Here is a 22,005-nt window from a genome sequence, read left to right as displayed (position 1 = left end):
GTACTACTGTTATTGACAGATTCAGACACCGATAAATTTATTAACGTCATACATCATTACCTCTTTCATTAAAACAGAAGCATCCTACGATCCAACTTTCGGGCGAGGAAGTCAATGAACCGAACTGTTTTTGTTTGTTAACCTACGAATGTATTGTGACCATCCTCAAGGCCACGATAGTAGCTTATATTAATAGATTGAATATTTTGGCCTTCTCACAAATTAAGCCTAACTACTATTTTACGTTTTCGTAGATAACTCACTATGAGTCGATATAAATTAACTAAATAATGTACATATTAATTCCAAAAATGCTTCCGTTAATACCTTAATATACAATATTTTTTGACATCAAGTTGTATGGACCAGATAATCTTTATTTATTTAACAGCTTTGATTTTATTTGTTTTAATATTTGAATGTTATTGTTCAATACAAGTAAAGCCAATAAGTCTTTTTTGTATTAAAGAAACTATAAGCGGATGTTCTACTGTTTTTTAGCATCCATTCTAGTTTTCTTAAAAACATTCCACATCTCCACATCTGGTTTTTTGCTTTTCGTTTCTTTATTTTTTTAACTGCTTGAACCACTTCTTCGTTTGTCATTTTGGTGACCATTGATATGACTGTCTTCGTTAACTCAACTGGTTTTCTGTCAAATTATTTTTGACATCCTTTTCGTTAATTAGTATTTTCTTATTTTCATCGCAAGTACATCTAACCTAATTAAAATCTTTTGCTTTCTTTGCGCTATGTTTGGCTATTGTATATATCTTTTTTTTCTCCTTCCCTGGTATCAAGATGATCGTATAAATTTGTATATTATGCTTCTCCTTTAGCTTTTACTACTGCCGCTTTTGGTTTGTTCTTGGCAACCGTATAGTTTTGAAGATGTATGTCCGACCTATTTTCTTGCCACAGTTTATATAATTTTCTCTTCTCTTTTATTTTTTCTTGAACTTTGTTTAACCACCAACTCTTTATTTCAAAAGATACTGGCAATCTTCCTCCAAATTGTATTAAGGCTTCCTTTGATTTTCCAATACATTTTTTCTACTATTTTTACCCTGAATAGACCTTCTTTCTTATCTTTTAATATCCACCACTTGATTTTCTGTAGTCTTCTTGGATATTTTGGTTTAGATTTGCTTTATACTTCGATGTCCACCAATACAAGCAACTTAAGTTGTTGCCTTACTGGCTAAGTAATTATTACCTTTCACTCTTTACATTCATGAATTTTTTCTTTTCTTGTCATGCAATAATATATTTGGGAGTGATTTTGTCTACTTTTTTACATAATACTTACGTTGAGTTTCTCTCTTTTGAAAGAATGCCTTAACAATCGTCATATCTAATGCTACTGCTAATTCAAACGTATCTTCTCCAGTTTTATTTCTAGTTTCCAAGCTTAGTCCTCCATGTATTGCTTCATATCCTGTCTTGGATTGGCGCACAGTGCGTTGGCGAATTATCTTAATGCAATACTTCTATCTTCTGCGGCATACAAAAGCTCGCCAGTGTTATTTATGCCTGTCCAGTTCTTTATATTTTATAGCCACGACATTTGTTTGCGTCCTATTTCACTCTTGCCCTCAACCTTTCCTTGGATAATTAGTTCAGGGATTGCGTATTTTTTTCCTCTCAGGTTTTACATTTACTCAGAATTTACAAGCATTCTTACGAAAAATAGACATATTTCAATATGACGTTCTTACCTAAAATTGCAGAACACAAATATCACATTAAATTTGTTTTCAAATGACCCAATTGTTTTTATGACGTACTTTCACAAAATCAGTTTACACTTGTAGCTTTTTTTCGTCTTTATAGAGGGGGGTCTGGAATCTTCAAAAGACATCTCAGTCTAGGATGCCGCCTGACTGACCTTAGTGCAGGATTCGTTATTCGTACTCTTGGCAATAGTTCCCGAGTTATATTAAAATTACGCTTACCTGCTAAACCAGACCCTCCTCTGCCATCCAGCGATCTGGAAGTGGAATAGCCGCTGTAAGACCGGCATCACTTCCGAAGAACTACCTTTATTCGTTCATTCTCCATTCATACACATCCACACTCCATTCATCAGCAAGGAGGCTCCCTGTCTCGTTCCAGGTAGCGCGTAGAAGACCCTCATCGCTCCTAGTACGGCATCATTCCCAGACGGGCATTTTCTCCTTCCCCACAGTCTGACTCACGCCTATCTAACTCATACAGTGTCACCCACTTCTCTTCTAACTTCCAGCATCTTTCACTCTTACCTTTGCCGTTAGTCCAGCTGTCGTTCTTCCTCTTCCGTTTTCTTGGTCACTGCACGGATATAGCTGTGTATGTTAGTCCAACCTGATTTATTTTCAATCACTCTCTCAAAAATTTCTCTCACTGTAACAAAATTCACACCTCTGTGTCAGCCTTTCCGAACCTAGAGAGGTAGGCCCTAAAAAACCCGTGTCCTGTGAGCACCTGCGTCAGGAAATAATCCAGTCGCCTGTGGCCATAGTCCACCCAATCTCTTATGTTCGGGATCAGCATTTTCGTCCATTGTGCCACATCCTCCGTGTTGTTCCATTGTTCTTGCCATCTTGTAGCTAATCGAACTTTTTTGTGTTATGACTATATTCCATAAAATTAAGACTGGAACAACAGTCTCGTTTGCGAATTAAGTTGGAACTATCGCTCTTCAGCATAATGGATCAGTTGATTCGGTGGCATGTAAAAGTACACTATTGCCATCTGTTGGCAATGTTGTTTGTTATGTACATGTATTGATGATCTTTCACATAAAAATAGGAAACATTATCAACTGTTTTTATACGTTATCTATAAAATATTTTTTGAGTTATGCCGTTCTTTTATAAATGGAGCTTACTTATTGAAGACTTTTGAAGTATAAAATCACATAATTTTTTTTATAGTCAAGTCTCAAAGAGTTAAAATGGTATCTATTACATATAGAAAAAATGAGTAAATAGAACCAAAGACATACGGCCAAAAGAAATGAATGAATATACCTAAGGCAGGCCTACATGCGAGGATTGATGGCATTGCTGTTGATGATGATGACCTCTAGTAATTCCACTGATATGTGAAATAAGATAAATCGTAATTCACTAACCTATGGGCGTAACCGGTTAACCTGTTAACCAACTGTCTCCCATAACATTGTCTATACTTCTTCAAGAATAGCATCTAGTCCTACTGTTTTTTTGTATTGCTTAAACAACTGCCTCGTTTATTATTTTTGAAATAAGCCTCTATAAGCCAGAAATATTTTATTATTTTTCTCCCGTTATGCCTCGTATGAATATGATGTAGAGTAATTTAAATTTGCGCTATTTCGTATTTTGAAGTATTTATAAACAAATTGATCGTGAAATAAAGTGTACACATTTAAGAAAAACGTTAGTGGGCGAAACCAATCCTGGAGGAACCAGTTGTTTGCCCCGAAGCAAAATAACTGCGTCGATCATAGAATAATCCTCGAATTCGTGTGCATCTTAAATTTAAAAAGTTGTTGATTGAATCTTCCCAGCAGCCCGGTATAGAAAACAGGTTGTGCATTTATATTAGTCTAGCTTTTTTGTTATTCAAATAAAAATTTTAAAAATAGTGTCATCCGCAAATATTGTAGCACTAAATTAAAAATAAATAAACGGTGATTTCATTCATGAAAATAGATATAAAAGTGATATCATCATAACATTAGGGAAATGACTTGTTTCTAAATATAATGAACATAAGAAAGTATATTTCATTATATTTCGGCATTTTTGATTCACATTTCGACCGGAATAACAATGTCCTCATAGAAATAATGTACCGTTTAACAAGAATTTTGTTTTCGTAGCTCATCATGACCACCAGGCGCTGCACGACAGGTTAGAAGCTACCAGAAGAGAGTTGGAGGACGAAAGGCACGGTGCCGAGAGGTTGAAGAGAGAGGCCAACAGCCGCTTCGAACAGGACCGAACAAACATAAACAAATTAAAAGAGGAATTGAGTAAGTACAAGACGAGGTTGGAGGAAGCTAAAGCCAGGACCGAAGAAGAAATCAACAAGCTGGAACAGCGGATCGAAGAGGTGAAGACGGAGAGAGATAACTGTCAAAGTGAGGCGGAGAATTTGAAAATACAGTTACAGTTGTGCGAAAATAAGTCGGAAGGTGTTAGTAATCAGTTGCACGAGACTCTTCGGAAACTTAAAGAAGGTAAGTGATGTCAAGTTTATTTTATTCTTCTTTTGTTGGCGTTATATCCGGTTATGGATTAGTGATTGTTTCGTTATGCTGTTTTTTTTTTCACTATTTAATAGACAACTGCCAATTTTGTCACCGTCTCAGCGTATATTCATGTTATTTGACTATATTTTTCTCCTGCAAAGCTATCTTTCATCTATTTTGTCCTAATAATGTTATATCAAGTCCCCAATCTGCTCTGTTCATTTTTTCGTATATGAGTAAATAGTTTCCCACTTATAATATTCTTCTATTATGTTTCCTTTTGTTGATATAACTCTTATTTTGATTTTATGCTCGAATTACTCTGAAATACTAATCCAAAGTTTAGTTGTTAATCCATCTTCAAGATGAAGATTTTATTCTATTTTTGTCATACAAAATTTTACACCCCTTTGCTGGGTAACCTATCAATAAAACCAAGTTTTTACCTTGTTTAGGCTTAGTCGCCTCTTCAAGGGTGGGTTTTTTTTATTGAATAAACGTCAATTTGTATATTGCCGCTCTCCAGAACTAAGTGGTGGTTGTAAAGCAGTAGTGTCAGAAGGATTTCCTACCTTTTGGGTGCCGGTTGGACCAAGCCCGCTACTAAGTACAAGTTCTTTTGGAAAAACGGTCCTTTTCAGATTGTTAGCGTTTTTGTTTTGTTCGGTTTAAACGCGTGGAGGATAACTGTGGCTGTGTCCTCATCTAGGATCAGGTATCGTTGTGCAATGAGATTGGGAAACCACAGAAAACCAATCTCTCCCTGCCCTTGTGTTTTTGAATAAGACTCTTAAGGAGTGTACGGGGTGCTCACTGTTTAGTGTGTGGTGTGCGTGGATTTGTTAATTTGTGTAGTTATTGGTTGTGTGTTGTTGGCTTGTTTCTTTTTTTGGTGTTTGTATGTTTATGATTTGTGAGCTTGGGTGGAGGGTGGAAGTGTATGTATGGGCAAATGATAAGTGTTCTTATCTTTTTAGGGAAGACATTCAAGAGATCATGGATTTGAAGTGGATTAGGGATTTCATGTCCGAGGATTGGTCGTATGAGGGGTTTTGTTTGGAAGTGTGTACGGGTTGTGTTTGTTTTGTGTCTTTTGGTTGGATTCTTCGGTGTGGGCATTTTTGTGAAAATGCCTGGTGGCCTCCATTACAGTTGGGACATTTGGGAACACCTATCGTGGGGCATGCAGTAGACATGTGTTGTTGTCCACAGTATGGACAGATAATTGATTTTTCGGGGCATTCGTTCCTAAGGTGTCCGCTTTGGCAGTATTTCTCGCATTCTCGCATTTTAATCATTCTCCTTCGATCTTAATACCATTCGAGAGTGCATCAGCGAATTTAGTTTCAGAGTTTCTATTGAAAGAGGATGGTTGATTTGTAGAGCGGGCAATTATACGAACTATTTTAGATTTGAATCCTGAAGTTATGAAAATATTGCTATCTCCAGTGATTTGTCGAAGTTTTGTCGTGAGATATTTGAGGTCTAGAAGTATGGTAGTTTGTATGGAAGCTGCCTTTTGGGTTGGAAAGACTTTTATTGAGTCTAAATGTGGGATTAGATCGTTGTCTTTGATAACTCGATATGGTACTCGATATGATAACATATGTAAATAGACGAAATAATGACCAACTTCTTAAAAGGACACGGTACCCAAAAGAAGAAAAGTTCAGGTACCGGTTTCCACTATTTTGGTCTTTTCTTTTAATATTTCTTACTAATACATCTTCATGTTCCATCTTTCTGGACGAAGGTCTGAGATAAATATGTTAATCTTTTCTTTTACCTTCCAGTATGTTTTGTAGCAGAAAATACAGAGGTTCTCGTGCAATATGCAAGGTAATTAAGTTTTTCTTTTTGGGGATGTTGATTATTTCTTCATCTTTTTGAGTTTTGCGATGCTTTTCTATGTTCATCCATCTGTCAATGCATATTACTACTAGCATTTGCCGATTACACCACCTCTCTGTCTGAGTCTAATTCGATGATAGTATGATTGACGCACAAAATATAAGAGGCATTTTTGCAGACGAACGCCGCTGCGAACTTGTTGATTTACAACAAGATATACAACTTTGTAGCGTCCGGCAACAAAAACTTCCCCTATGTGTCTCCTAAGCATACTAGGAAGTCCTTTTTGTTGTTATTTTTTCTTTGACTCCTCCGGATGGTGCACTGTAGACAATTAGGTATTGTGTGGTATACAAGAATTTATACGAGTATTCTAATAGTTCAATGAGTATATTTCCACCATATTTTACCAGTTCATTTGGAATTAATCCTTAAGTTAATTAAGGATTTTCGTGGTTTAGGTTTCTCTAATGCTTCTTGTTCTTTTTTTCTTTGGTGACGATTACATGTTCGGTAATTATTTCTGAAATGTCTGGTAATATTCCATTCTTGATGCCCTTAAATAATTTAGTGAATCAGTCAAGTTGCTCCGGTGTCTATTTTTCTTTGTTTCTGTTAGCGCACTCTTCATATCGTCTTCCGTTGTAGAAGAGAAGAGTTACCAGTATTTGTTTTCTTTGCTAATGCTTTAGTTTCCTTCCTTATTTGTTTGTGGCAGTTATTGCAAGTTTCAGACTTTTTTCTTTTCATTTTGTTTTGATTCATTGTCCGATCCAAAGCGTTTGGTTGGATTTCTTGTGATTTATGTTCACTAATCTAGTTCTTGGCACTCCAGATATTACTAACAGTAAGTTAATTTCTAATTTTTTTCATGCTGTTTCTCGTCGTCTGCTTCAATAATTTTATTTTTTCTTTTGTGAATTTATGTTTTATCCTGATATAAATTTTTGGAATAGATACCTTTTTAAATAAATCACCCTGTAGGCTTTCAACGTTCATTATTGTAGTTTTCCGGGTTAGATCCTGCGTTGAATAACATTGGTAAAAAACAAAAATTTATGACGACATTTTGGCAAGTTCACACATGCGATTGTCAAATCAGATTAGTTCCGCTTCTTCTAGACGTTCGTTGTACTCTTCCAGTGCCTCTAGAAATATCTGTTCCGTGTACAGGTTGAAAAGCAGTGGCGAAAGAATACAACCCTGTCTAACCCCTCTCGAAATGGTTACCTTTTCACTCACTATATGTCCATGCTTCATGTGGGCTGTTTGATTCCAATATAGATTTTTTATAATCTGGATGTCCTTAGTGTCAAGTCCTGTAAGATGTAATAGTTCTATGAGTTTGTCATGTTTGATAGTATCGAATGCTTTCTCATAGTCGATAAAACAGGCGTAAACATCTTTCTGTTGATCCATCTTTCTGTTGATTGATGATTGGTCCACTGACAAAATATTCCTTGAGTTTTAGAATGAATCTATAAAACATTAAAGGGTCCTGGCTTAGCTCTAGCGGAACGTATTAAATCACATAACTCGTCAATGGTTTCGTACCGATTTTTATGTTTTATAGTTCCCATATATATATAGGAAAATAATATTGATGTAATATGAACGACATGGTTTAAAAAACGAAACCTTGTATAGTTTTTGTTTTATGCTCCGCAGGAATCACAAAAAATATCTAATCGGCGAACTTGTCCATCCAGGTGATTATACAGAAAGTCGTTCAAAATGGAAACAACATTGTCACTGTCTTTTTTGCCAACTGTTTCTGGGTATACATAGAACACACTTTTTGATGTTGAAAGTACATGACATTGAAGAGAAACATAGAAAGCTGTCGCTTATAATAGACGTCATTGGTATTTATGGTATTTATATTAGGAATGGGTAAGTTCCTACCACAGTCGAGACAAATTGATTTCCTCATCACATCCTGGGAGCTTGCTGTTCTGGATTTATTCTTTCTCGAATAAAATTCTGCTGCTCGTCTCTTATGAAGTTCATTTTTTATCTTTAGAAGGTTTATTTCAGTCTCTATGTTTTTTGTACTTTCACTAGGTTCCACCATGTTCTTTTTCAGACATCTCAACATCACAGATGCTACATATGTTCGTCCTGGGATAACCAAAAGATATGTTGAATTTGGTTGTGAAAATTTTTCTATAAAATTCATAGGATACAGAACAATCTGGATGTTTCTCTTTAAACACCAGAAATATTTTTTTTTTAATTTAGCTCTTCTGTAAGATAAGTTCTTGTTGAATCTTTTGTGCTATAATGACTAGCACATCCTTTGGATGATGATATGTGATCCTTTATTTTATTAACATTACCTACAGGAACTTTTCTAGGATGATTTCTATCTGATCCGCGTTTATCTTTGGGGGCTATTCAACCACTTTTCAAAGATTTAACTAAGTACTCGATTTTGCTTTTCGTAATACCATGTAAGGCTATAAGTTCTTGACGACACACGTTCTCCTCGAGTACGATATTTTTTTCATTGAAGTATCTCACCTTGTATGCAATAACACAATCTCTCTGCTTTCCACCGGTACAATGCTTATCAGCCCACACAAATACAGATTTTATTCATTAACAGAGGTTAAATTATTAAATTCTCTTAAAATTTGTTGTGTTAAAGTATGCGGAATTTTAGCAAAGCAATTCAATCGCTTGCAGATTGAATTCGTCCCGAATTCATGGCTCTGTAGACACAATTTGGTGCCGGTTCGGTATGCGGTCTACGGCAGAGTTTCTAGTTCGGTATGCGGTCTACCGTCTGATATGCGGTCTACCGCAATTTCGATATGCGGGGAACGTCACTTATCATCAAATGCTGTTGAGATACTCACTAAAATTCTATATTTATATGAAAGACCAAAATAAAGTAACAAATAATTCAATGAAAATTCAAAACTTTTATTGGCTTCTTAAAGTAAATTTATATAACAAGATTTAATTAGAGGCACTTATACATATACATTTCTAACATCGTGCAGAAAAGCGATAAACTTATCTTCTACATTTCTTCGTAGCACTTTCCACGCAACATAATCCAAATGGGACTGCAAAGTGCTGACAGGAACTCCTCTCATTTTCTTCAAAATTCTTAATTTTACCCTCCAACCAGGATCTTTCTATCCCTTGTGTATGTGCTCGTGTTTGTAGGTCTACATAATTTTTCTGGTGGTTAACGGTTGAGTGCACGTAGCCCAATTGGTGTAAATTGCCGTATGCTTGCCATTCGTCCGAGTGAATTACTGAACCAGCTTCAACTTTCCTTTGTATGATGGAAACTAGGGTGGCTCTCGCTCAAGATGAAAATATCGGACCTCCATGATTCCCATTATTTTCCTCTTCAGCATATCTGTCTTCTGATTCTGCTGGATGGTCTCCCTTTAACATTCGCTCTCTATTGTACTTCCTTCTGAACGCAAATCTGGCTTTGTCAATTTGGATTGAGTCTTCTTCCGTACCTCGAAGCTGTCCACGGCGATTTACTGACATCACAGAGGAACAGACTTCTCGACACATGTTGTACCAGTCGCATATAGCTTCTTTTCCTCTCCCCGTTAATTTCATTACTGTGTCAAACTCGAGTTCCAAAATGAACATGAACATTAATTCCAAAATTTCACATAAGGTTAACTTGCAGTTACTTTCTCTATTTAAGTCGACGAAATGAAAAACGGTTGCCATGCCTAACTGATCTTGTTAGGTCTATATTCACCACCTCGATCTCGTTTCCGCTTTTCTTCCATTTCTGCCTCATATCGTTGGCACGGATCAGCGTCTTCAACATTTTGTAATAAACCGTTCGCTCGTACAAATGCTACTGCCTCTGCTTCGCTCGAAATGACAGTTTCATAAAATAGCCCAGTCTGGTTATACAAAAATCATCGATTTCACGGCAAAATGTTTCGCAGATATCTGAAGCTTTTAAGAAATAGGTGGGGGTTACTAGATGACGAATAGATAAAAAGATACTCCTATTTTTATCTTGCGTTTTTTTTTAAACAATAATTTATGGTCAGAATTTGATTTTTTATCTATAAGTTTTTTCCCTTATAATTTAAATAAACAATATTTATACCATTTTTATATACCAAGAATATCTTTATTTTCCCGTTTTTTCAATTAAAATTGATAAATAATTTACGGAGATATTTGCAAAAAAGCAGTTTTTTTGCACTAATTTATAAATTTAATTAATTTTTTTATTAACATGATAAAATGTTATTAATACATTTCAGCATTGAGGAATTAGCGTCCTTTAAATTTGTGCGAAATTTCCCCCCGATCGGTCACATAGTTTAAAAGTTATTCAATTTGTTTATCCCTGGGACTAATTATTTAAACTATTGAGCTTGCCCTATACATGATGCTAGACACATTCAGCAAATTTCATAGGTTTCTTTAAGACTTAGACTATCTCAGAAGGTAAATGAATATTGAGTTTTCATCGAAATTATTTACAAAATAAACGTTTTAAAAATTGGTATGTTTTTTACTTATAAACAATTGTAATAACTTCTATATTTTTCAGGCTACAGACTTGTACGTACAACCATTAGATAGCTGGCAAAAAAACCCACATTTAACAAAAAAATAAACCTTCTATGAACAATAGGAACGGAGTTAGCGACAATTTTTTTGTTAATTATATCTCCATTGTTTATAAACATTAAGAAGTAAAATTTGCACAAATTTTGAATGAAAATCTAAACTTTATATTCAATTTTATAGCTATAAAATTCATCCAATTTTTCGAAACTTAAAACCTTTCGAAACGAAGTTACTTTCGAAAGATCGACATAGGAAAGTGGAGGGGAAACTGTTTTAGCTCCTCGCTGCAAAATTTAATATTATGGTTACGGATTTATCATTTAAAAGCTTCAACGGTTCTGTAGGAATTTTATCAGGTCCATTTGCTTTTCCATTTTTAGCGTTTTTTATTGCGTATTCTACTTCTTCTTTCAATATGTCTGGCCCAGTTGCATTGATTATCTGAGTTAAGTTGTTTCTATCGTCTTCAAATAATTCATTCAGGTATTCTGTCCACATTTTTATTTTGTTCTCTAGATCTACAATAAGATTTCCATCTTTGTCTTTAAGTTTACCTATTTGGCATTTCTTTATGCTTCCTGTTTTCTGTTATCTCTTTTACTTTTTTGTGCATATTGAACGCATCGTACTTTTTCTCATAGATTTCCATTTCTTTACATTGTTCTTTAATCCACTCCTCTATGGCTTCTTTTATTCTCCTTTTTATGTGTTTATTTATTTCTTTGTATTTGTCTGGGTAATTCTTCATCTTTCTTCTTTGTTCCATCAAGTCTAGTATATCTTGTGTCGTCCACCCCTTATTCTTTGTTGTTGTTTTTGTAAGATGTTTCTTTCCTGCTGTTTGTATAGCTGTATTTATGTACTTTAATTTTTGGTTAACGTTGTTTGTATCGTTAATTTGTTGCTGCAATGAACGGAGGTTTTCATTTATTTCTTCTCCTGTTTCTTGTCGTATATTTTTGTTTCTAAGTTTATTTAAATCTAGTGCCTTTCTGTGTGGTCTTCTAATCTTTTTTGGTCTCGCCTCTATCACAGTAACTACCGGATTATGATCAGAGCCTATATCAGCTCCTGGGTACGTCTTAGTACATTTAACAGCATTATGATACCTCCTTGCTATCATAATGTAGTCTATTTGATTTCTCACTATTTTTTCTTTGGTATGTTGTGGAGATGTCCATGTATATAACCGTCGAGGAGGTAATTTGAAAAAGGTATTTGTTATTACGAAGTCTTCACTTTGGCAAAATTGAATCAATCGATCTCCTCTGTTATTTCTGTTTCCAAGCCCATATTTTTCTACTTGTTCTCCTACCTTACCTTGACCCACCTTGGCATTAAGATCGCCCATTAATATGTTAATGTATGGAAAGACTGACTTAATAAGTGAAGACAAACAACCTACAACAAAAAGGTTCAGACCTGACAGTGAAGTCGAATAAATGAACCAAATTTTAACTTTTAAACCAATGTATGTAAAGAAAATAAAAAAGTAAAGTTCAATAAACATTGCAAAATTTAATAAGGCAAGTGATGAAAAAATCGACTTATTTTATCAAAGCGGTAAGGCAGATTAGATTAATATTGTATCATATTTGTAAGAAAAATAGAATAAAAATCAATATTGTTAATTATAAAAATACAAACAATTATAATTAATATAAGGAATATAATAATATATTGTGTAAAAAATTACCTGAAATTTAATTTATAAAATATATAAGTATTATTATATCATTGATATAAAATGAAAAAACATATGTTGATTTTCCGGGATTTTCCGAGATTTTTGGGGGGTGAAAATTATGTCATCATTATTAATACTGCGACAGACTATTCGAGCAAATTAAAAAAAAGTAAGTATTTAGGGTGAATTTCAAATGGACTCAATTTTCCGGCCAGTGAAAACTATGTAGTTATTCATATTTCGATGAGCTACCCCAGAATAAAAAAAAGAGGCTTGCAGCTGCAAAGAAAGCCAAGATAATGTAAATTTTTCCTACATGTTGCAATTTGAAGTTCCGATGCCGAAAAAAAAAACGGAGCTGAAACAGATATCCTCTCCACTTTCCTATGTCGATCTTTCGAAAGTACCGTCGTTTCGAAAAATTAGATAAATTTTATAGCTATAAGTTTCAATATAAAGTTTAGATTTTCATTCAAAATTTGTGCAAATTTTACTTCTTAATGTTTATAAACAATGGAGACATGATTTTTTTAAAAATAGTCACTAACTTCGTTCTTATTGGTCATAGAAGGTTTTTTATTTTTTAATGTGAGCTTTTTTACCAGCTATCCAATGGTTGTACGTACAAGTCTGTAGCTTGAAAAATATAGAAGTTATTACAATTGTTTATAAGTAAAAAACATACCCATTTTTCAAACGTTTATTTTGTAAATAATTTCGATGAAAACTCAATATGCATTTAACTTCTGAGATAGTCTAAGTCTTAAAGAATCCTATGAAATTTGCTAAATGTGTCTAGCATCATGCATAGGGCAAGCTCAATAGTTTAAATAATTAGCCTCAGGGATAAACAAATTAAATAACTTATAAAATATTTGACTGATCGGGGAGAAATTTCGCACAAATCTAAAAGATGGTAATTCCTTGATGTTTAAATGTATTAATACCATTTTATTTTGTTAATAAAAAAATTAATAAAACTTATAAATTAGTGCAAAAAAACTGCTTTTTTGCAAAATCTCTGTAAATTATTTATCAATTTTAATTAAAAAAAAAACGGGAAAATAAAGATATTCTTGACATCAAAAAATGACATAAATATTGTTTATTTAAAATATAAGGGAAAAAATTTATAGACAAAAAATCAAATTGTGACCATAAATTATTGCTTAAAAAAAACGCAAGGTAAAACTAGGAGTATCTTTTCATCTATTTATCATCTAGTATCCCACACCTATGTCTTAAAAGCTTCAGATATCTGCGAAACATTTTTCCACCTTTTTTTTTAACCAGACTGGGCTAAAACTCTTTTAGCAACATTTTGTTTGAAACTAAATCAATCTTCATTTTGGGGCTCATTTTATACCAAAATAGGTCATTAAAAGTTTGGATATTAGCACAACTTAATTGACCAGTAATGAGTTTGTCATAATTTCCCTAATTTGTTTTAGCATTCCTAATTGACCAGTAATGAGTTTGTAATAGCTTCTCTTATTTGTTTTTGTACCTATTTGAGGAAGACGTAGACCGCATTCCGAATCAGCTAAACTAGCGTAGATGGCATATTAGACGGTAGACCGCATACCGAACCGGCACCCGCAATTTTTTGTTTACATCTTGGATTCGGCCATATATTGACTTTTTCTTAGAACTTGGTACAACATGTTGCACAACATCTTCATTTTCACCCTCAGTTTCCTCACATCCATTTTTTAGTTAAATTTAATATGTATTTGAGTAGTTTTAACACCAAACCACTACAAACTTCGGAAAGCACTTAAAAGTAAATGCGACCTAACACAAAATCTAAGTCTCGATGTTTTGGACTTAGCTTGTTGTTTTCCTTGACTTAGCTTATTTTTGTCGTGTATAGGCATATATTTATGGGCTAGTTTTGTCTTGTAATTGCCTTGTTTAAAGGTTTGAGAAGATGCAAACTGGAATTTACTACAAGATGGCGTAAAAAATGTAATTTCGACAATAATTTTTTCCGTGTACCCCACAAATAATATTGTTAGTCTTTTTCATTAGATGCGGAACTCATTCGTTAGAATTTATAAATCTTAATTCACTTTTTCCATATCTTTCACAGATTTTCACTGTTAACATTTCCTAGATGATTTTCCTTCATTTTTTCCATAGCCCCTTTGATTTTATAAATAGTGATGTAACGTTTACAAATATTTATTTTTAATATAAAAAGTACAGTAATAAAAATAATCTTTGGTACTATAAAAAATGATAAAAATGAAATCTTTGTTCTAAGCTACCAACAATCAGGAGAAGCTAAGTAGAAGTATGCACTCACTACTTTTTTTAACAGCTGAGATAAAAACATCGATTTCATTATTTTTGTAGTAAATATTGTTTTTAAACATAGTTTTATGTTTGAACATCTTGTTAAAGATTGAGTTTTCACACTCCAAATCATCTTGCTTCTTTCATGTATACAAGCATAATGCAGTGCCGGTTTTACAAAATTTACCATATCTAATTTAAAAAAAGATTAAATATTTTTTCCTTATTATTCACTTTCATATTTAGTTACTTAATTATCATCGGTTAATTATTCTAACACTAGAAAGCACTGAATTAAGCATATATTTTAGAAGAGTTAATAGTAAGTAGAAAATTTAAAAAAAAACCTGTCTTTGAGAGAGTATTTTACGAAGGAACAAAACCGCTTATAAAAGTTTACATCTACTCCAGGCGTCAGAGACGAAAATGCCACTGAACCGCAATTTTGCCAAGAATATTAATTTTGGGACCCCAAAAAAGGTGCAAAAAAGTTTACCACTTTTACCCCCGGGCTTTCCCCTAAAACCTCCCTCGAAGAGGGGTAAAAACGCAAAAAAATCGATTTACCAAGAATCTGTACGCAGTAGAAAAAAATGTCTCAAATAAAAAATGTAGCTGGAATAATTTTAAACAAAAATGTTTATAAGCATTTTTTGTGTAGAATGAACCGTTCTCTTAGAAACAACGCTTGAAGGGACAGTCGATTTTGCATGTCAGTTACGCGCGCGAAATTAATGTTCAATAAAATTTGTATCAGCTCGACGGTAAAAATTCGATATCTTTTGATTCAAGTGACCTATTGACAAAAATCAAGATGCGTTTTAAAGATAAAGAGTTCAGATTTGGTATGCAGTTATTGTATTCTGCCCCAAATAAACTCAGATTTTATACAGGTGTTAAATAAATAAACGTGTCGCGATTTTTGGCATTTTTTATTATTCTCACGAGACCAATACAATATATATCCCTTTTATTGACTAGCCACTATGAAGTTTCGATTACGTTTTTCAAAAGAACAAAACTTCTGCAATAAACTACACTCAAAACAGTCTTCTTAAATGCATTTCCCGTGACGTGTGATTGATTTAAAACATTAAATTCTGCGTTTTTTATTCATATTTCAAACGCCTCATATTTGTTACCACAACTCAAAATTCAAGTGAGAAAACTCATGTCATAGGTTTTAAAGATTGATCTCTAAAAATGAAAATTTTACTACAACTGGTCAATGAAAGTGATTATCTCACGAGAATCGTAGAAAATGGTAAAAATCGCGCCACGTTAATTTATTTAACACCGTTACAAAAACTGAGTTTATTCTCAGCGAAATACCAAAAGTGCATTCGAAAGCTGCACTCTTTGCGTTTAAAACGCATCTTGTTATTTGTCGATAGGACATTTTGATCAAAAGATATCGAATTTTACCGTCCCGCTGATACAAATTTTCTTGAACATTGATTTCGGTTCATGTTACATCAAAAATACTTATAAACATTTTTCTTTAAAATTATCTCAGCCACATTTTTTATTTGAAATTTTTTTTCCGGTGTACAGATTCTTGGTAAATTGATTTTTTTGATGAAAAATCTTAATTTCAAATATTATAATTAAGACGTAATCAAATTTAACCCTTTTATCTCACTTTTAATATAAGTAAATTTTGTTCTTTGTCGGTTTTGGATCGTGTCACTTTTACAGTTACAATATTAAACTGTTCAATATTCAATCTTTATTTTACATCTCCATGAAATACTCATTCGATGTCAAATATTGCAAATACGGATAACAAGTAGTTTTATATTTTTTTACGAAAGTTAAAAATTTATCTTCTTGTCTTCAGCATTTGGTAGCATTTGGAGGTTGTCAATTAACATGGCTCTGTTATACTAATACCACATTGACTCCTGGAATAACTCCACTGACTAAAGTTTTAGTAATTCAGCGTTCTACACTTCTTTGTCCTATTCTTATTTATATACAGTTGACCTGTAATGTTAATGTTCCCCGGGCAATAGGAAAAAATTTATTTACACGCAAAAATTGAAATTTTTTAGCAGTCTAGTTTTGCATCCTCTCCCTCTTGCTTATCATACCTACCCGTAGAACCCAACAACAAAAGTTGTTTGGGATAAACAATTTAAATAACTTTTAAACTGAACGATGAATCACTCTGAAATACTGAGGATATTTTTAACACTAAAAGACTCGACTTTCAACACGACATCAAAGTTGTAGGTTCATTTTTTGCAATAGTTATTAACATTTATTGGAAATTAAAGATTTTTACGGTTTTACAGATTTATATGCAAACAATTAGTAAATCAATTATGTAATTTATGTGGGATTCGTGCGGCAGCCAACGTGTTAAAAGTAATATCTGATTTTCATAAACACGTAAGTTTTTTACGAGCAATTACAATTTCAACATATATTTTGAGCTAACTACTTCAACAAACATTTTATTGTTTTATTTTATTCTAATATAACATGCCCTTAATAAAAACGCTCTAAATTGACAAACATTATTTCCTATTAAAAATGAAATTATCAAACTAGGTAACTGTCAATGTGATTCGTCCCAATTAAAACCACTTATAAATCGATAACACCCAAAAGGAGTTCAGCAAAAACTTGCTATTGGCCAAATAAATTTGGGACAGGTTTTTACTCATCTTATCGTAAAACTAGTTTTAAGTTCTTGCATTTTTATTGGTAAATCGATAATTTAGGGTAAACTGTGTGTTACTGGTGACATTACTAACGAATAGCTGTTGAATGTATTGAATGTTTTTTGAAGGTGTGTCAGTAAAGCTGAATATTATTTGATAAAACGGTAAACCAATAAAAAGGGAACGTGCCTTTAAGAGGTGTAACTTTACTGTAAAGAAGCAAATTATGATACAGTTTTGGGTGTTATAGTTTTATAACTGGTTTTAATTGGGACTAATCACCTTGGCAGTTACTTGTAATAATTTCATTTTTAATAGGAAATCAGATATATTTTTAATTTAAAGAGTTTATGAAAGAAATGTATGCAAATGCATATGAATAATAAAATGTTTGTTAAAGTAGTTAAATTTTTGACAAAGCCAAAATTAGTCATTCCTAACTAAATAAACAAATATCTTATTGATCCGCGCTATGACGCTCGTTACGTCTACTGTTGAACATATGCTTTCCAGCTTTCCTCAAACGTATTTTGGAATTGTAATCATTCATTTTCTGAATGGTTTGTATTTATTTTGTTCTTATTCTTTTCAAAACGTCTGAAAAGCGTTTGGGTGTCAGTTTTGGGTCGTCATTTCAATCATTATTTTTATATTTGTATTATTCATTATTGGCACATGGTTAGCCCAGTTCCGCTTTGTGTTGAACTTTCATTTAAAGATACATATATTGGTGATGATAGGAGTTTCGCTTCCTCGGGAGCCAAAGAGCAATATATGAAGGTGTGAAAAGAGATCGTTAATGGAGAAGAAGGAATAATAAAGAACTTATATAAAGAGCCAAAAATAACGACATTAATCACAGCCAGAGAATACGATATTTTGGACACATTGAAAGAAAGGAAAAAGAATTAATGCTGAAAATGGAGGTACTCTCACGAAAGACAATACAAAATAGAAGGAAAAATAGACCAAAAAAGAGATGAATCCACAGCGTATATGAAGACTTACAAAAGAGCAATATTGAGAAACGCATTTAAACTATTATATAGATATTGAAAAATGTGGATTTTACTAGGTAAAAGTGAACGCCGTCTACAGACGGCGACAGCGGTCGGTTAGAGGGTTAAATTATGGACCTACAGAAGAATACAGTCAGTAATCTGCATAGATCGAGATGTTGAGAAGGATGGAATGGATAAGAAAGTCTTAAACACCATTAAAATGGGAAAAATTCAATATCTAGGACATATAATCAGAGATGAACGTTCTATCTTGCGTCAAATAAGAATGCAAGGAAATATAAACGAAAGAGAAATCGAGGATGGAGACGAATTTCATAGTTGAATACCTTGAGAGCATGGTTTGGATGTGTAGATCGAAGGTATGGATTGCCATAATGATTACCAATCATCTAAAAGGAGATAACACATAAATAAGATGTATCAATTTTTCATCTAATTGAGCAATAGTATAGTGTAATGGATATTTATTCCATTCGTCATCGATTTTATCTCTAAATGCGAGTCTAACAAGCTGAATTTTGCTGTGGATGTCAATTTTAGAACCCCATAAAAGATGCAAAAATATTTTTTCACTCAGAACTCCGGGCTTTTCCTAAAACCCCCCTCGTGGGGGGGAAAACGGAAAACATCGATTTTCCAAGAATCTATACGACGTAGAAAAAAATGTTTCAAACAAGAAATGATTTTTGTGTAGAATGTTCTCTTAGAAACAACGCATGAAGCGACCGGCGATTTTAAATGTCAGTTATCTGCGTGAAATCAAAATCAAAATGCTTTTTAAAGGTGAATAGTACAGCTTTCGTGAAATTTTTGCATTTGTCCCAAATGAAGTCAGTTTCTATAAAGCAGTTAAATAAATAAAAGTTACGCTATTTTTGTCATTTTTTACGATTCTAATGAGATCAATAAAATTTATCAGTTCCATTGACCGGTCGCTATGGAATTTCCATTGCTAGGGCCTAATATTCAAATACTATAACATGAAATTTCGATTTTGAGTTTTGACAACAAATATGAGGCATTTGAAACATGCCTAAAACCGCTAAATTTAAACTTTCCCATTACAAACGATCGCACGTCACGGGAAATGCTTCCTCGAAGATAATATTGGATGGAATCTGTAGCTGAAATTGCGTAGTTTCGAAAAACGTACTTTAGTAATCGAAAAGAAGCTGTTTTAAATGTTTTATTTGAAATATAAGGACAAATTATAATGATTTCCTCATTTTTTAACAAAAACATATATTACTTTCTATTCCGACCATATTTCGGTAGTAGCCAACATCCGTAACGGATAGGCACCACAAGACGAAGAACTATTGATTACATATAGTCGCTTCATGCAGGCTAGTCTTAAAATTTCAAGGGATGTCTTCAAAATCAGGCAACAATGCGCTCCGCTCGAGTACTTCTACTTCCGGCGGTTACATATCTCGCAGCGGCCTTATACTTCAAATAAAGCTTTTAAAACTGCTTCTTTTCGATTCCACAAGTATGTGTTTTAAAACTACACAACTTCATCTACAAATTCTTCTTCTTCATCTTGTGGCACTCCTATCGGAGATTGGAAATCATCAAGGCTATCCTGACCTTGTTTACAGCTGACATAAAGAGTTCATTAAAGGTACAGCCAAACCACTCTCTCAAATTACGCAACCATGACATTCTTCTACGGCCTGGATTCCGTTTTCCTTTTATTTTCCCTTGCGTTATATTTTGAAGTAATACGTATTTATGTCCTCTCATCAGGTGACCCAAATATTCGAGTTTTCTTCGTTTGATCGTTGACAACATTTCTGGGTTTTTTCCTATCCTTCGCATTCGCACAAATTCTACCCAATGCCTTCTTCGTGGAAACATTTCCCGTGACGTGAGATCGTTTGTATGGTGAAAGTTTAAATTCAGCGTTTTTTCATGTTATAGGTTATGAAGATTAGGCTCTAACAATGGAAATTTGTATCGTGCAACGTTTATTTATTTAAGCGCTTTATAGAAAATTACTTTATTTACGCTAAAACGTAAATATTCCATACGAAAGCTGCGTTTTTTACATTTAAAACATTTTGATTTTTGTCGATAGGACACTCTAATCAAAAGATATCGAATTTTTACCATCGAGTTAATACAAATTTTATTTAAAAAATTGATTTTGCGTGCGTAACTGACATTCAAAATCGCCGATTGCTTCAAGCGTTGTTTCTGAAAGAACGGTTCGGTCTACAGATAAAGTGCTAACAAACATTTTTGTTCAAAAGTGTCGCTACATTTCTTGTTTGAAACATTTTTTCCATGGCGTACAGATTCTTGTTAAATCGATATTTTCCGTTCCCTCCCCCTACCGGCGGGGTTTTAGGGGGAGTGTCAAACTATTTTGCATCTTTTTTGGGGTCTAAAAACTGACATTCTGAGCAAAATTCAGCTTATTCGTATGATTTGTAGAGGTTGAGTGGCATTTTCCTCTCCGACGACTGCACTATTAGACATTTTAATTTTGGTATTTTTTGCTATTTTTTTGTTTTCATATAATATTAAGTACTCCACTGAAAACAAACTTATAATATGTCACAAGAAAATAATCACTTTTAAAATCATCATCTCATACCTACTACTTCACGTAGTTTAAGTAAATATAATGATTATAGTCTTAAAACCGGCACTGCAACACCATTTTTTTACTTCTATCGTCATATATGCAATAATTGTTTGTTTTTCCAGCTGAAAATAATTCAGAATCTCTCAGAAAAGAGCTAACGGATGTACGGAGGTTGCTGGCAGACGGTAATTTCGAGAAGGAGAAGTATCACAATACGAACAAAGAGCTAAGAGATCACATCAAGAAAACAGAGAGCGAAAAACGGGAGCAGGCCAGACAGCTGGAAGATGCCTACAAGGCTATCTCAAGTAAGTGAAATATTATAACTTTATTTTTAGTTTTTAGTAAATATTTAAGTATTTTTTTCTTTCTCTTGTCAACCCGATACGAACGTAATCCCAAGCGTCGTCGTAGGCTTGGAACTCTTTCCCCTCTTTTATCCAGTCAAATTTATCGAATTATGTTCTTTTTATATTAAATATCTATTTTAGATAATTTTATGAAAAATTTTACCAATTTTTGAAAATTTTTATACCAGGTCTCTCTCAAAAGTATCCTACCTCACTAAAATGTAATCAGTAACTCTGCACAAACTCGTCACATACCGCAGTTACTAACAGGAAGTTAACAGGAAGTATCTAGTTCGAAGATTTGATTTAATTAATCGATGTTTTGGTGTAAACTCGAAAAACTTGTGCTCGACAAACTATTTAAATTATTTAGTAATTCATTTTTCTTCCTTAAGTGCTATCTCCGCGACGAAGGTCAGCAATCATCATAGCTATTCTGATTTAGAAATGCTCTGATGCCCTGAGAAGTTCATTTGATGTACATCCGTACTATTCTCTGAGGTTGCGCAGCAATGATATTCTACGTCTCCCTATGCTTCTTTCTCCTTGGATCTTTCCCTGCATTATCAGTTGAAGCAAGTTGTATTTCTCTCCACGTGCAATATGTCCGAGATATTACAATTTTCTTATTTTGATTATATTTAAAATTTTCATTTCTTTCTTCATCCTTCTCAGAATCTCTTTTTTTGTGACTGTTTTTCTTTTTGGGGAGACAAATAAGTATTGACGTTAAGTAGTCTT

At 33.4% G+C, this 22,005-nt stretch overlaps 1 protein-coding gene across 3 annotated transcripts in view; it reads left to right on the top strand.

Moving 5' to 3' along the window:
- Root (ciliary rootlet coiled-coil, rootletin) overlaps positions 1-22,005 on the top strand; it is a 222,901-nt gene that overhangs the window by 177,658 nt on the left and 23,238 nt on the right. For 2 of the 3 annotated variants that reach the window (XM_072520834.1, XM_072520832.1), the window contains exons 15-17: positions 3,848-4,207; positions 14,599-14,628; positions 21,037-21,222. In XM_072520834.1, coding sequence (XP_072376935.1) covers positions 3,848-4,207; positions 14,599-14,628; positions 21,037-21,222 — 576 coding nt within the window. The remainder of the gene's footprint in view (positions 1-3,847; positions 4,208-14,598; positions 14,629-21,036; positions 21,223-22,005) is intronic. The other variant, XM_072520833.1, reaches the window with a different exon arrangement.

This window comes from Diabrotica undecimpunctata, chromosome 1, assembly GCF_040954645.1.
Source record: "Diabrotica undecimpunctata isolate CICGRU chromosome 1, icDiaUnde3, whole genome shotgun sequence".
In the NCBI taxonomy this organism is placed as follows: domain Eukaryota; kingdom Metazoa; phylum Arthropoda; class Insecta; order Coleoptera; family Chrysomelidae; genus Diabrotica; species Diabrotica undecimpunctata.
Note: the sequence above shows the minus strand (reverse complement) of the source record. Positions and strands in the feature narration are given on the sequence as shown.